The 13962-nt window shown below is 57.1% G+C and overlaps 9 protein-coding genes across 9 annotated transcripts; 6 read left to right on the top strand and 3 right to left on the bottom strand.

Annotated features, from left to right (window-relative positions):
- Positions 1-235: 235 nt before the first annotated feature.
- Positions 236-1454, bottom strand: CH63R_02432 (Pq loop repeat protein; the record flags this gene model as incomplete). The annotated part of the gene is made up of 3 exons (XM_018297407.1): positions 236-1072; positions 1160-1325; positions 1396-1454. The coding sequence occupies 3 exons, from the start codon at positions 1452-1454 to the stop codon at positions 236-238; spliced, it is 1062 nt and encodes a 353-aa protein (XP_018162223.1).
- A 1585-nt stretch (positions 1455-3039) lies between these two features.
- On the top strand, positions 3040-4318 carry CH63R_02431 (NUDIX domain-containing protein; the record flags this gene model as incomplete). The annotated part of the gene is made up of 2 exons (XM_018297406.1): positions 3040-3574; positions 3630-4318. The coding sequence occupies 2 exons, from the start codon at positions 3040-3042 to the stop codon at positions 4316-4318; spliced, it is 1224 nt and encodes a 407-aa protein (XP_018162222.1).
- A 607-nt stretch (positions 4319-4925) lies between these two features.
- CH63R_02430 (ADP-ribosylation factor family protein) lies at positions 4926-5644 on the top strand (the record flags this gene model as incomplete). The annotated part of the gene is made up of 2 exons (XM_018297405.1): positions 4926-4974; positions 5055-5644. The coding sequence occupies 2 exons, from the start codon at positions 4926-4928 to the stop codon at positions 5642-5644; spliced, it is 639 nt and encodes a 212-aa protein (XP_018162221.1).
- A 229-nt stretch (positions 5645-5873) lies between these two features.
- On the bottom strand, positions 5874-6838 carry CH63R_02429 (3' exoribonuclease; the record flags this gene model as incomplete). The annotated part of the gene is made up of 2 exons (XM_018297404.1): positions 5874-6606; positions 6675-6838. The coding sequence occupies 2 exons, from the start codon at positions 6836-6838 to the stop codon at positions 5874-5876; spliced, it is 897 nt and encodes a 298-aa protein (XP_018162220.1).
- Positions 6839-7169: 331 nt separating this feature from the next.
- On the top strand, positions 7170-7994 carry CH63R_02428 (Cwf15/Cwc15 cell cycle control protein; the record flags this gene model as incomplete). The annotated part of the gene is made up of 3 exons (XM_018297403.1): positions 7170-7202; positions 7257-7883; positions 7941-7994. 3 exons carry the CDS (start codon positions 7170-7172, stop codon positions 7992-7994), a joined length of 714 nt encoding a protein of 237 aa, XP_018162219.1.
- Positions 7995-8287: 293 nt separating this feature from the next.
- On the top strand, positions 8288-8925 carry CH63R_02427 (uncharacterized protein; the record flags this gene model as incomplete). The annotated part of the gene is made up of 2 exons (XM_018297402.1): positions 8288-8481; positions 8505-8925. 2 exons carry the CDS (start codon positions 8288-8290, stop codon positions 8923-8925), a joined length of 615 nt encoding a protein of 204 aa, XP_018162218.1.
- Positions 8926-9242: 317 nt separating this feature from the next.
- Positions 9243-10201, top strand: CH63R_02426 (RNase H domain-containing protein; the record flags this gene model as incomplete). The annotated part of the gene is given in 3 exon segments (XM_018297401.1): positions 9243-9532; positions 9546-9941; positions 9982-10201. The coding sequence occupies 3 exon segments, from the start codon at positions 9243-9245 to the stop codon at positions 10199-10201; spliced, it is 906 nt and encodes a 301-aa protein (XP_018162217.1).
- A 950-nt stretch (positions 10202-11151) lies between these two features.
- Positions 11152-12141, top strand: CH63R_02425 (RNase H domain-containing protein; the record flags this gene model as incomplete). Its single annotated transcript, XM_018297400.1, has 1 exon — positions 11152-12141. The coding sequence occupies one exon, from the start codon at positions 11152-11154 to the stop codon at positions 12139-12141; it is 990 nt and encodes a 329-aa protein (XP_018162216.1).
- Positions 12142-12618: 477 nt separating this feature from the next.
- Positions 12619-13440, bottom strand: CH63R_02424 (Ribosomal protein; the record flags this gene model as incomplete). Its single annotated transcript, XM_018297399.1, has 3 exons — positions 12619-12881; positions 12949-13252; positions 13354-13440. 3 exons carry the CDS (start codon positions 13438-13440, stop codon positions 12619-12621), a joined length of 654 nt encoding a protein of 217 aa, XP_018162215.1.
- Between the last annotated feature and the right edge of the window lie 522 nt (positions 13441-13962).

The raw sequence follows: 13962 nt of genomic DNA, 5'->3' as shown, positions 1-13962 counted from the left end.
ATGCCATGGCGGATGATCTACCTCTCCAACCCTGCCCCTTTTTAATTTTCCGGATGGTAGTGTAAACCTTCTTTTACCCAGCCCTGTAATGCAGCGAATGCTCTCTTTTGGAATAAAACAATTGACCACCCAGCCCTTTTCCGTGTATCGAGTACGCCCGTAAATGTTTTCACAAATATAATCCCGTAAAAAAATCCAAGAAAAGAAATTCACTATGTCGAGGTTTTGCCACCTCTTACTGGTAGACAGAGTCACCGCGCGCGAGCAGAGGGCGCTGGTCCCACTGATCCTCGTCGATGCTCTGGTCATCGCCCTCCTCCTCGTCGTCGCTGGCAAACTCATCGGCGCGGTACATGAAGTACTGCGCAAAGATGCCCATGTCAAGCAGCAGGGTGCCCAAGCTTCCTGCCAACCAGCTCAGGTTGACCAGAATGTAGCGGCCGTAGATGGCGCTCGCCTCGCCGGGGGCGCACTTGTCGTGCTTGCAGCGAGGGTCAAAGGCGAAGATGCTGAGCACGTAGGTCAAGTTCCCAAGGCACGCAAAGAGGAAGAAGAGCATGCTGACGCCCTCGGTGGACTTGCGGCGGTAGTTCAGCAGAAGCTGCGGCAGGCGGGAGCCGAGGTAGAAGACAGCGCAGAGCCAGCCAAAGACCTGGCCAAGAGTGTTGAACGCCAGAGCGTCGTTGTCGTTGGTCTCGTGGCCGGGCTCCTCGGGGTGGGAGTACTTGCGGCTGAGGAACCAGCCGACAACGCCGGCAGCGCAAACCATGAGCACGGCAGTAGTGTTCCACAGGAGGGCCTGCAGCGTCGTCGTCGGTCTCGGAGGAGGAGCGGGTGCGCTCTCGGGGCGCATCGGCGCGGCAGGGGAGAGGTTGGACCAATCGGAGCCCCGGCGCTCGCGGTCAATTATGGCTGAGGGCAGGAGGCCGGTCCGCTCGTTCGGTTCGCCGGTGCGGTTGCGCGTCTTCGGGGCCGGCGGGACGACCTCGTCCTTCCAGGTGAAACCCCGGTAGTAGAAGCATTGTGCCAAGAGCACCATATCGGCGATGGTGTAGTAAATTGCGAGGATGATCTAACGGGAGGCAGCGTCATAGCGTCAGCCAGGGGTTCTCGAAGCAGTATGGCGAGAGCGACGAGTCTGCAAGGGGCTCTGACTCACCATGGTAGGGAGGACGCCCTGGAGGACGGCACCCAGGATGTTGAAAACATCGCCCGCCAGCCAAACGATAATGAACTGCAGCGACAGGCCGTCGGCGCTGCCGCGACGGAAGTTCTCGAGGATCTGGGGCGAGAAGACGACGACCCAGCAGGCAATTGAGATTGAACTGGGCGCATTGGGTCAGTACCTTATCGGAGAGTACGATTCGCTGACGAGGGACGGTAGGGCGAGCTTACCCGCAAATGCCAGATATCGCCTCGACGTCGAGGTTGAGGGGGGCGGTAGGGGGAGCCATGGTACGATTCCGGGCAGAGGAGTTCGTATGCGACCAAAGAATTAAACAAAGAGGGGGATAAATGAAGCTATTAAAAAGCTGTTCAAGAATAACGACTTCCTACAGCAAAAAGGGACAGAAACAAAACCCCAAATGTCTTCAGGCTTAGTCGGCAATGGCTAAAGAAGAGGGAAGAAACGGGCGTCCCAAAATCGGACGATGATGATGGTGGTGGTGGGAAGACTTTTTCCTGCAATAAACAAGACATTGGCATTTCTCGCGAAAGATGGTTTGCCATTTCCCAGGGCCCTTTTTTGCCCATTTCCACTTCCGCTTCCGGCAGCGGCGGGCACCCACGCCATCGGTGTCCACGTGCGCTTGCAAGTCTCTTTGGGCGCGCGCCCGCCCTGTCGCCCAGTACGAAAAAAAAAAAAACCAGCTTACAGGGGGGGGAGGGGCGGCCCAGCTGGGATTTTTAGCGAAGAAGCCCAGAGGGCCACGACGTCACTCCTACAGCCGGAAACGAGCAAAATGCGGGGGAAATGGCGCTAAAATGCGCTGAAACGCCTATGTCTTTACAACCGGCTTTATGCAGGATTTGGTGCATTTTCAGCTTTGCATAACGTCACAACAGCCAGCACAGCAACAACGACATGACTAAGCATTTCCTGTCCCCCATGTCTGCACCTCGGCAAGATCTCTTTCCCTGGGCGATTTCAGGGGCCAAGTCGAGTGGATAAGCTTAAGTGAGCCCTCTGATCCATCATCTCACTCATATCTGATGTGTCGCAATGGCACCTGTCCATGGGTCCCCGTTACGGTATCTCTTAAAAACCCTTCGGCATTTCCTGGAGGCAGTTGGTGCACAGAGTCGAGTCCGCCTCTAGGCATACTTGCCACCAGCAACGACATATAGTGGATGCTGGAGGGAGATTCGTTAACTAATGAAGGCCAATCGCGGGGGTAGCTATTGACAACATTTAGTTCAGGTTGGGTCTGCTTATTTATTGTATTCCAGGGATTCGATTCATCTCTTGCTTCCGTTCACTCGATTCCTCTCGTCCGGTCTCTCGACAGTCCAGCACGCCTATCGCATGACGACACCCGTAGCGGCTGCCGGACGCTTCTCCCATTGGCTCCGAACGCCGCGACAATTCCGGGCCATTTGAATGACAAGTCGATGTCGTCGTGTCGAGCCTTTCTTGTCCCGCACGGTTTCTCTCGGTCTGTGACAGGGGATCTGCCGGGGGCTCCATTTATCGGAGCTCGGCAGCGAGTCGCCATTCACCGTGACGGCTCCATCAACGGGTCTCTCTCTACCCCATCTTATTCCTCCTATCCCCGTTCCCCGACAAACTGATTAATCAGCCGAAGAGTCCGCCTCCGCCACCACTGCACGTCTTTTGATATCCCACACTGAAAGACATCGCAAACCCATTTTTAGGTTACATTGTCTTGGTGCTCTCTCTCCTCTTCCGGATATTCCCTTTTCAGAGTTCATCGCATCGTTACATAACCAGCACACCGTCGACGGCCAATCCATTCCAAACACGTTCGCTGGAAACCCCGCGATAGCTTCACCCGTCACCATCTCACGAACCTCGGCATGGGTTCTCAGGCCTGGAACTTACCCGCACCAGTCGACGATCCCGACTCCATGTTGTCCCGCAAGTTCGGACGGGAGACCGTCAACTACTTCGCCGGCAGCGTCCTGAACCGCATGGGCTGGCTCCGTACCGACCACACCTTCATCAGGGCCGCGTTCCAGTTCAAGGAGACGAAGTTTATGCTCCTGAAGGATCTCAGCCCTCTCACCAACGCGCCCACAAAAATTCAGTTTGCGTCCTTCGAGGATGTTAAGCCCCTGACCACCGAGGACCCGTTCGGCCCGTCCGAGGAAGACCTGGTCAAGAACTTCGACTCGACCGTCACTAAACCGCTCATCATCTTCCTGGGCCTCGACGAGAGCGCAAACGTGCCCTTTGAGTACAAGGGCCTTAAGGGCCGGCCCTGGTTCGCCGTCGATGTGACGCCCAAGGGCTCGTATGCCGATGCCGCCAACCAACTTATCGAGGCTCAGACCAATAAGGGACACAAGTTCCTGGAAGGCATGAGGCCCATGACCCTCGAGCCGGACGATGGTACGCCCCTCTAACGAACCCCTCTCCGTCTCTGTCGCTGATTCACATTGTTTAGCCGGAATTTATGCCCAGGCCCGGTCCATCGCGGACTGGAACACCCGCCACAAGTTCTGTGCTGGCTGCGGACAGCCGTCCTTGTCGGGCAACACTGGCTACAAGCGGCTGTGCCCTCCCACCGACCTTGCCGGCTCGGACACTCCCCGCGAAAGGGCCGAGTGTGCCACTCGCAAGGGCGTTTCTAACATCAGCTTCCCGAGGACGGACCCGACCATGATCGCCGCCGTCATTTCCGCCGACGGCCAGAAGGTGCTCCTGGGTCGCAACAAGAGGTATCCCCCCAACTGGTACAGCACCCTCGCGGGCTTCATCGAGCCCGGGGAGTCCATCGAGGAGTCTGTCCGTCGCGAGGTCTTGGAGGAGAGCGGCGTGAGGGTCGGCCGTGTCGTAATCCATTCGAGCCAGCCGTGGCCGTACCCTGCAAGCCTGATGATTGGTGCCATTGCGCAGGCTCTGCCCGATGGCGAGACTATTGATCTGGGTAACGACCCTGAGCTGGAGGACGCAAAGTGGTATCCCTTCGACGTCGTCAGGGATGCGCTTAAGTATGGTGTCAGTGGTCTTGGTGACCCTGCTCCCGAGGGATACAAGGAGGGTGGCCTCCGGCTGCCCCCTCCCATGGCCATTGCCAACCGGCTCTTGACTGCCGTGGTGGAGGGTTATGCGACAACCATTCCGAAGATGTGAGGTATCGGGTATCAAGCGTTGGTTGTTCGTTGGGTAAAGGCGTGTTTAGATGCGGAAGAGATAGACCGGGATGAATAGAGGTACTTACTTACATTGCTCCCGGACGCCATGTGATATTCTCACCTAAGCTCTCCTTCGAAACGTACTTATATGTATCGCAAACGAGACGTAGCCGAAGTCTCACGATTTCGCATCAAAGGTATGTCTATATAGCTATATATAGATATATATGCTAGATAGCAGGCAGTCGATTTGACTGCGATATGCCCCCTCAGGCCATGGATAGCCGTGGTGTGACGGACGGGGCTGTAGGGCTGAAAAGGCCGCCAACGCCCGCCGCCACCAAACATGAGGTCCCCTGAACCACCCCCTGTAGAACCCCCACCGCCATAGCACCGGACAGCGTGTCAGCGTCGCGGGCCCAGCACCAGCTCCCGCATCTGTCGAGCTCCATTCCGTCCCGGCCACTTCGTCTGTCCACATCCCGCCAATTGCGCCGCTATCGAAACCCTCCACCTCTCCCGCGACGCCAACTGCCCACCTCCCAACACCCTCGCGCGTCCCGTACCATCGCAGCCGGCCTGCCCACGAGCGACCGTAGCCCACCATGTACCACCTTGCAAAGGGCCTCTACCTCCTGGCCACCAGCAAAGAAGGTTCGCCGCGCAATGAAACCACAAGCTGCCCATCTATGCACATCGTCGTCGCCCTAGCTAATCTCTCCCTGCCGTCGCAGAGTACTCCGTCATCCTCCTCGGCCTCGACAATGCCGGAAAGACGACCTTCCACGAGCAGGTCAAGGCCCTCTTCCTCCCCGGTAACCCAGAGCCGAAGCTCAAGACAGTGCCGACGGTGGGGCAGAACGTATCGACCATTACGCTGCCGGACATGTACCTGAAGATCTGGGACGTGGGTGGCCAGCACTCGCTGCGCCGGCTGTGGCAGAGCTATTACGCCTCGGCGCACGCCATCGTCTTCATCATCGACTCGACCGACATTGGCGACGGGAACCTCGATCACGACAGCTCGGGGCGCCTCGACGAGTGCCGCCTCGTGCTCGAGGACGTGCTGCAGCACTCCGAGACCGAAGGCGTGCCCGTGCTGGTGCTCGCCAACAAGCAGGACCGCGAGGACTGCGTCGAGGTCGTGAGGATCAAGGAGGGGCTCGTGAAGAAGGTGTTTGAGGGCGAGAAGGCGAGCAGCATCCGCGACTCGAGGGTGCTGCCCGTCAGCGCCCTGACGGGGACCGGCGTCAAGGAGGCGGTGGAGTGGGTCAGATCAAGAGTGAAATGGAATAAGGAGTCGAGACCGCCGGTGATGCGGTAGTCGTCATCACCGTCGTTGCAAGGGACGGTTGTTTTACGATGCATGAAATTTACAAGGGGAACCATTAGAATGGCGTTTGCTGGAGTTGGAGAGCCCGACGGCGAGGGCCAACGCGGTTCACACACAGTTTGCAGGCATTGAATTTTTCGAAGCGTATATGGCTGGGTATCATTTTACAATTTTTTTCTCGACTCTTTGGCTGTTTTTTTGGTCTTCAGCTTTCGCCCGTCTATGCATCCACCACCCTGTCGTTCTCTGCGGACAAGAGCTCAGATATGAGACCGCCCTTGTCCCTCCGCTTCGCATCGTCGGCCAGCTTCTCGTCCACCAGCGTCGAAAAGTCCTTGGCCTTCTGCAACGCCACGTTCCCGCAGTGCAACAGCGTCACCGCCTCGACGGGGGTGCCTCCCAGTTTCGAGATCTGGCTGATCTCGCCGTGCTTGTTCAGGCTGACCGTCGCGCTGCTCGTGCGCAGCTGTTCCTCGATCCAGTTGGCGTCGACGAGCGTGATCTCTCCCTCGTCGCCGAAGAAGCTGAAGGTCACGCAGAAGGGGCTGTGCAGCCAGCTCAGGGGCACAGGCTCGCGCTCGGCAGGCGTGAAGATGGTGAGGGACTCGCCCTCATTGGAGGTGTCGGGCTTGCGAAAGTGGCGCAAGGCGGCGACGACAGCCAGGCAGGCGGCGTCGGTGAGGTTGCCGTCGTGGGAGAGGACGTGGACGTCGGCGCGGACGGACCAGACTTTCTGGCCGGCGACGAGGCACAGGGACTCTGTGTCGAGGGCGCCAGAGCGGCGGATCGTCTTCTCAAGGAGGCGCGAGAGAAGGACCTCGGCCTCGGTCGGGCGGTTGATCTCGAAGGCGGGCGAGGCCATAGGGCTCAGCTCCGAGGTGATTTGGAAGATGCCCTCAAAGGGGCGGTCGGCGTAGGGGACTGTGACTTCTGCCGAGACCTTGACGAGGATTCTGTGAGATGTGTTAGTTGGGGTTGACCGGGGCAGGTAGGTATGGATGCATGTTGTGTGTATTCTGACCTCGTCTTGCCGAGTTCGACGTTGGCGACTCCGAACTCATCACCGAATGTGAGTTGGGCTTCCCGGTACTGGTCAAATTCCCGGCCGTCAAGCCTCAAGTTCTCCTTGAGAGCTTGTGTGACAAAAGCCTTCTCATTTGCTGATGGCTCGGCTTCCCTGGGCATCTTTGCGGTGTATTTTGGACTGTGAAAAGTGACCTTCAGTCTGAGGGCCTTATGAGGATCCGGCAGTAAGTGAGTGACCTTCTAGGTGTTTAGTGAGGTCAATCGCATTGGCGGGGCCGCTGCAAAAATTCTGCCGGGCGGTAGAAGCCTTATTTGTTGCCTCCCCTGTAGTCGGGACCCACTCGCTCTGTTGCGCGTGCATTTACAGGGGGGGGATTGAACGTCGAACGTCGAACGTTAAGCCAAGACGACTTTTGACCGGCCAACTTCCCCATCATCACACGCCACAACTCTTATTGTTGCATCCCTTTCGTCGTCGCCAACCGCCAGGATGACCACCGCTCACCGTCCGACGTTCGATCCGGTATGATAACCAACTTTGACTTTCCACTTTCTATAGTTTACTAACTGTCACCAGGCTCGCGGCAAGGAAGCCCTCCGTGGCCCGGCCTATCACCAACGCCTGCTACCGGCGCACACCCAGCTCAAGTTTCGTCAGTCCGGCCAGGGCGGCGACGCCGACGACGAGGCCCATGACCTCCGCGCCGAGCTCCTTGCCGCCGAGGCTGCCCACTACGCCAAGAAGAACGGTGGCGCGCCTCCCCCCTCCGCAGAGAACGACACCGACGCGCCCGCCGGCGGCGTGAAGCGCGCCCTCGAATCTGAGTCACAAGCGGACGGCGAGGACTTTGAAGCAAAGCGAAGGAGGATATTGGAAGAGTCGCGAGACGTCGACGCGTCCTCGGACGATGAGGAAGAGGAGGACGACGACGAGGACGACAGCGATGAGGACAGCGATGACGAGGAGGCGGAGCTGCAGCGCGAGATGGAGAAGATCCGGCGCGAGAGGGCGGAAAAGAGGGAGCGAGAGGAGCGAGAGAGGGCCAAGGTCGAAGAGGAGGCCAGGGAGAGGGACATCGCGTTGGGGAACCCGCTGCTGAACAAGCCCGACTTCAACATGAAGCGGCGGTGGGACGACGATGTCGTGTTCAAAAACCAGGCAAGGGGCACGGAGGATAAGGGCAAGAGTAAGGAGTTCATCAACGTAAGTTTTCCGTCCCAAAGTGCTGGGCTGGTTTGGATGATGCTGACATTTGTATAGGATCTCCTGCGCTCCGACTTCCACAAACGATTCATGAGCAAGTATGTTAGATAGATACCCACCACCGACTATTGGTGGACAACGTTACTTTGTTTTGGCTGTGATTGGTTTTTCTTGAAAGTTGTTTGATGTTCTTTCCACGACAAAGACTGGGGCTTGCGAGAATAGACCTGCATCACACCCGTTCTAGCAAGCCGACTCAGCCTTCTCCACCCTCCATCTATTACTGTCTATACTATGCCCTGCTACCTGATACTCTGACTTTTTTTAATAGGGTTCATAGCCACCATGGCTCACTTCTGGCAAAGACCTTCAGTATCGGCCGCTTCGGCCAGTGTTGGCGAATCATGAGCCTGCCTGCCTCCTGGGTGGTGGGGGTGGGTGCCGTCCGTGGTTGGGAGGAGGGACTCGCGCACCTTCCCTTGAGGACGGTCACCTTGATGCTGCCACCGCACCCAGGCAACCATCCGCAACCCTCAACGGTACCTACCTACTTGGTCCGTACCATCGTCGTTCCTGTCACCAGTCCAGCGATGACGGCGTGAGTGGCCTAGTTGGTTAAAGCTTTAACATAATACCCCTTATTCATACCTCACTGGGCCATGTTGGGGCGCGCTGTTCAAACCTCACTGGGGACAGGGCGGGGAATACGGCTTCCTTTTTTCCTCCATCTTTTTTGCTACTTGGGTTCCTTTCTTTTTGTCCCACCCCCTGCTCTGCTTATGTTGTAATAAGGTCGTCTTCGTTCTTACAATGGCAGAAACGGATTGCGGACTGTTTTGGGGGTGGGGGGGGCGTTATTGCGGTTGATACTGATTTCTGTTCTGAAGCTGTTTGTGAAGCTATTCCCAACTTGCAGCCCGAGTCATGGGGCTCTTTGGACAACACAGCGGAACCTTGCAGTGGCAGCAAAGAAGACACGGGAGACATGCAATACTGCAACAGTTCATCGGCTGAATGTTTCTTTGCATTTGTAGGGCAGTGATGCCTGGTGCGTCCGTCACCTCAACTCCCAGCAAGGACGCCATATTATTTATGGATTTGGGCCGCACGACCATCGCGAGGCAAAGTTGTCTAGCCAGCAACCCAGGGGGCTAATGCAAGGTGCCTGATTACGCAACTCTAATATTGCCGCCCGTGAGCCCAAAACAACCCGGCCACCTTCACCCAGCCTCTCACTCACTATCTACTCATCTATGCGTGTACCAAGAGAAAGCCCATGCCAATGCAGAGTACCTTCCCTCCACTTCTTCTCCACATATCCAGCCGAGGGGACAGTTGCGCACTGCTGCGCTGCGCACCATGACCTGGCCACAGGAGATCGACCACATGGAGCTGTCCAACGGGCGAAGCATGACTGTCTGCGCGCTTCACCAGCTGGTGACCTGCGGCAAATGCTGTGTCGACTTTAGATTCGACAACTCGGACGATGAGCACACCGCCGACGAGGACTTGGGCGTGGTCAAATCCGCCAAACACACTCCTGAGGCCCATGTTTATGGTTTCCGTGCAGTGATGCCCGAACTCGCCAAACCCAAGGCCCCGAACATTGTCATCGAGATCCCCGAGAAGACCAAGCACTTCGGCACCGTGTTCCCCTTCCAGATTCGGCCAGAGGAAGAAGAAGCCCATGTCGCTCGTTGAACTCTTCCCCGCCAGCAGCTGCGTCCGGGTCAAACCCAACGTCAAGCGCTGCATGGATCGCTACGATAGCCTCGAGTGTCTGATCTACACGGACGGCGCCTGCTTCGACAACGGCGCCGCCGACGCCCGCGGCGGAAGCGGCATCTTTTTCAAACCGACTTACATCAGCGATCAGAGTGGCAGTGCCGCTTTCAAGCTCGAGGACCGCGGCCCTGATGGCAAAGCCTACCGCCACATGAGCAACCGCGCCGAGCTGCGCGCCATCATCGCGGCGCTCCGTTACCGGGCGTGGCAGAGCGAGGGTTCAAGAGCGTCGTCATCGCCACGGATTCGACCTACGTCGTCCACGGCGCGACGGTTTGCCCCCCCCCCCCCCCCCCCCCCCCCCCTGGATCAGGAAGGCCTGGCACTTGTCGACTGGCGAGCCCGTCAAGAACCGCGACCTCTGGGAGGCGTTGCTCCCAGACGTCGAGAAGCTGCACGACCGTGGCCCCCACGTCCGCTTGTGGCGGATCCTGCGCAAGTTCAACCACATCGCCGACAGGGCCGCCAAGGGCGCGGCCGCCATCCTTATGACGACGGACAACTTTACCGATGTCTTTGGCGACCATGTGTAGCTGGGTGAGAAGTACGCCCCTCTTGCGCCGTTTGTCAACATGGAAATCTTCAGAGGCGGCTGGGACGGCGCGAATGGTGTGCGACACATGTCTTTGTTTCTACTCCTGCCTGCAGCCAGGCTCAAACTGGATCCTGGAAAATCCTTTTGACAATACTCGTCGTCATCTTACTTATACTTCATCTTTTGCCCCCCCAAATGACAGTCTGGGCGTTGTGCAAGGGGCATTTTGGATTTGTTGGCTGATACAACTGTTTTATTTGGCCAGATTCTATGAACGGGGGCTTCCTATGATTGCCAAGCAGTAACAGAACGCCCCCTGTGTTGATACGATATACCTTCCTTGGCATTCACCAGGGGGACTCGTCAGGCCGCGCTGTTCGAATCATCCATGTCCAGCAAGAGATCGAAGAACAGAACGTAGAGTAGGTCAAATCGCCACATGTTTCTCTATGCGTAGGGTTTTGCTGCTTAGTTGGTTGCTGCGGTTAGGTCTCTCAAAACAATTTGATGCTTTGGGAATCGCTTGTAGGATAAGAAAGTTCCCAGTGAAACAAAGAGGAAGATTGGCATTTTGTTTTGTTTTGTTTTGTTTTCTGATAGTTAACCAACCAGAACCACCACCATTTGGAAGGATGCAATTGTTAATGCTAAACCACACATCGCTCACAACCTGGTCGTGTGGAAAGAGGGCGGGCTTGAGCCTGCCGGATTTCCTTATTTGGGCGGCCTTGGAATGGAGCGCTCCCACATGCTGAACATTGGCATACTGCTATGCAGGCTACCTGATAAGAGCACCCTACATATTTTACCAAGCGCGGGGGGGGGGGACCTTTCTTTCAACGACCTGCCCCTCGCATTCCTCAATTCAGCTCCTCAACCGCTTCTTGACCCCACTCACCTCAATCTCAGCTCATTCTCACCTTGACACCATCTCAAACCAGCAGCATCATGGCTATGCCCGACATCGACTACATGGACCTGCCCAATGGGAAGACCATTACTGTCTGCGCACTCCACAAGCAGGTTGTCTGCGGACAGTGCTGCCTTGACCTCAGCTTCGACGTCGACAGCGACGGCGATAACATCTCTGACGACGAAGAGATCTTCGGCACGTACGGCAATCTCCCGATCCCCCGCGACGTCACCTTCAGTCAGGTTGCCAACAGCAAGTACGGACGCCGAACGGCCGGGGACGAAGGCGTGGCGCCATCCGGGGAGGAGGAGGACCACGGCTTCTTCCCCGGCCCCATCGACTTCAGCCGCATGGCAGGTGCTCCCGATAGAACGGAGCCCTCGGGCGATGTGTTCCCGACGGTTTTCCAGCACCCGAAGAAGTCGTCGATGAGACCGCAGGACTTATTCCCGGCGCGTGACACGCGCTTCCACAACCGCTACAACAGGTTCGAGATGCTGATCTACACCGACGGGGCGTGCCTCGAGAACGGGGCGGCCGACGCTCGCGGGGGCTGCGGCTTCGTCTTCGGACCTCGGTTGGAGACGGCCCCCGGCCGCGTCGCCTTCAAGCTCGAGGATCGCGGGCCCGACGGGCAGGTCTATCGGCACACCAGTAACCGCGCCGAGCTCCGTGCCGCCGTGGGCGCACTGCGATTCCGGCGATGGTACGGCGAGAGCTTCAAGAGCATAGTCATCGCCACAGACTCAACCTACGTTGTCGACGGGGCCACCGACTGGGCTCGCGGCTGGTGCCGCAAGGAGTGGAGGCTGAGCAACGGCCAGCCCGTCAAGAACCGCGACCTCTGGGTGTCCCTCTTGCTCGAGGCCGAGAAGCTGCACGACAACGGCATGACCGTGCACTTCTGGAGGATCCCCCGGGAGTGGAACCACGAAGCCGACAGCGCCGCCAAGGACGCGGCCGAGAACGACCCGCCCGTCGACAAGTTTGTCCATATGATTGGCGTCGGCACCAGGTTTATGTGAGAATCCGGGTGCCGATCGACGACGGTAGGGCAATCGCCGGTTTTGAGTAGCCGCCTACCTTTGTTCAAGTCAGGCCCGGGGAAATGAAACACAACATGAAGGATTTTTAAAAGGGTTCAAAATTGCTTGACAATACTTCTTGCGAGCGTGGTAGTTTGGGTTGCGAAAGGCAAAAAAAAAAAGGTGCCATGATTTCGTACGTCTAGGTCAGTACTGGAGGGGGCGGCTGGCGAAAACTTTCACAAGTCATATTCTGTAACGACAGTTCACGGGTTTCCTCTCTGGCACTGATACAGGTGTGGAAAAGGAAGAATTGTATTGACCGGCTCCTAATCCTTGCGCAGAGCTTCCTACGATTGCCCGTGATCTTCGTCCCGCCTTGGCGTAGTATTCTTTATGCGAACAGGCAGCTAAGCCATCGACATAACCGACCCCAGTGGCGGTGCTCTAGCACAGGCGTTGTCGTGGAAAAGACGCTTAGTAGAGGCGCTTGGGGGGGGACATGGTAGCCTTGATGGTAAGGCTACCAACGTTCTGCCAGCCCTTCTTCAGCAGGGAGACGAGGTAGTTGATGGCCAGCATGATGTTGGCGATCAGCTGCTCCTGGGTCATGCCGACGTTGCCGACGGCGACACCCATGCAGAGAACCTTCTTCAGCTGGAACTTGATGGTGGACTTGACCTCGTTGATCTTGCCAGAGAGGTCGTCGGCGTGGGAGACGGGGGTGGGGAACTTGCCGGCTGGAGAGATAATTGTCAGCATCTGGTTCGAAAACGGTTGGCGGATTGACAGGAGCTTGGAACATACCCTTGGACAGACCGGGACCCAAGAGACGGGGAATCTGCTTGATGAGGGTCTCGGAGGCGACGAAGGCGTCGTACTTGCGAGCGAGCTTCTTGATGAGCTTCTTGTTCTTGTTGAGCTTCTTCAAGTCGTCGGCGGACATGGCGTCAACACCGCCGTGCTTGGCACGGTCGATATCGTGCTGGTCACCGAGAATGCAGATGCTCATGTTCGGGCGGGGAACGATGGGCAGGCGGACGGTGCCGGAGAAACGCTTGTCACGCTGGGGGTCATAGTTCTTGAGGCCGATCTGGAGCTCGACAGACTCCTGTAAAGGGGTATCAGCGGATGGTCGAGTCGGCGACGAGCGCAAGACGAAGCGAAGAAGGCGATGGTTTCTTCGGTCGCGAACGGGGGGGAAATACTGACAAGGAAGTTGCGCTTCTTGGTCTCGAGGGAGTACTCGAGCAACTCAGCAACCTGAGTGCGGACGTTGGCGACCGTAATTTTCGACATCTTTGCGATATCTCCCAGGAATCTGGTGCTTACGGTTAGATGCTGGAGGGGTTAGTTGGGTTGAGAGAGCAAAAGAGAAAAAGAAGAAGGCGGACGGAAATTTTGGCGGGGCGGCAAACTTCTTTTCAATTAGGGCATCGTGTGTGTGGTGTGGTCCGTGCGGGCAACGTTCTGGATGTCGCAGACGATTGGCTGCGTCAAGGGACCCGACCCGACCGAAGGGTCTTTCACCGACGCCCAGTCCTGCCTGCGCCTGCCTTCTTGATACGTCCGCCCCCTCGACGAATGAGGTACTCATTGACCCAATCAATTTATTGACGAACTCTTTAATCTGATTGCAGTGGTAATTTATTTCATTGGTTTTATTTTGCTATTGCCAGTATTAACCCAAATAAAACTTTTTATGTAAGAACCGTAGGAGCATCAGGCTTTTGGGTGCACGCCGGCCTGCCACTTACACGCCGGAGGAAAAAAATTGGACCCCTGCTGCGTACAGGCTTGTCGGTACCTAGCAGCAGCAGC

Source organism: Colletotrichum higginsianum, chromosome 2 (assembly GCF_001672515.1).
Source record: "Colletotrichum higginsianum IMI 349063 chromosome 2, whole genome shotgun sequence".
NCBI lineage: Eukaryota > Fungi > Ascomycota > Sordariomycetes > Glomerellales > Glomerellaceae > Colletotrichum > Colletotrichum higginsianum.
This window is presented reverse-complemented; position numbering and strand designations above follow the sequence as displayed.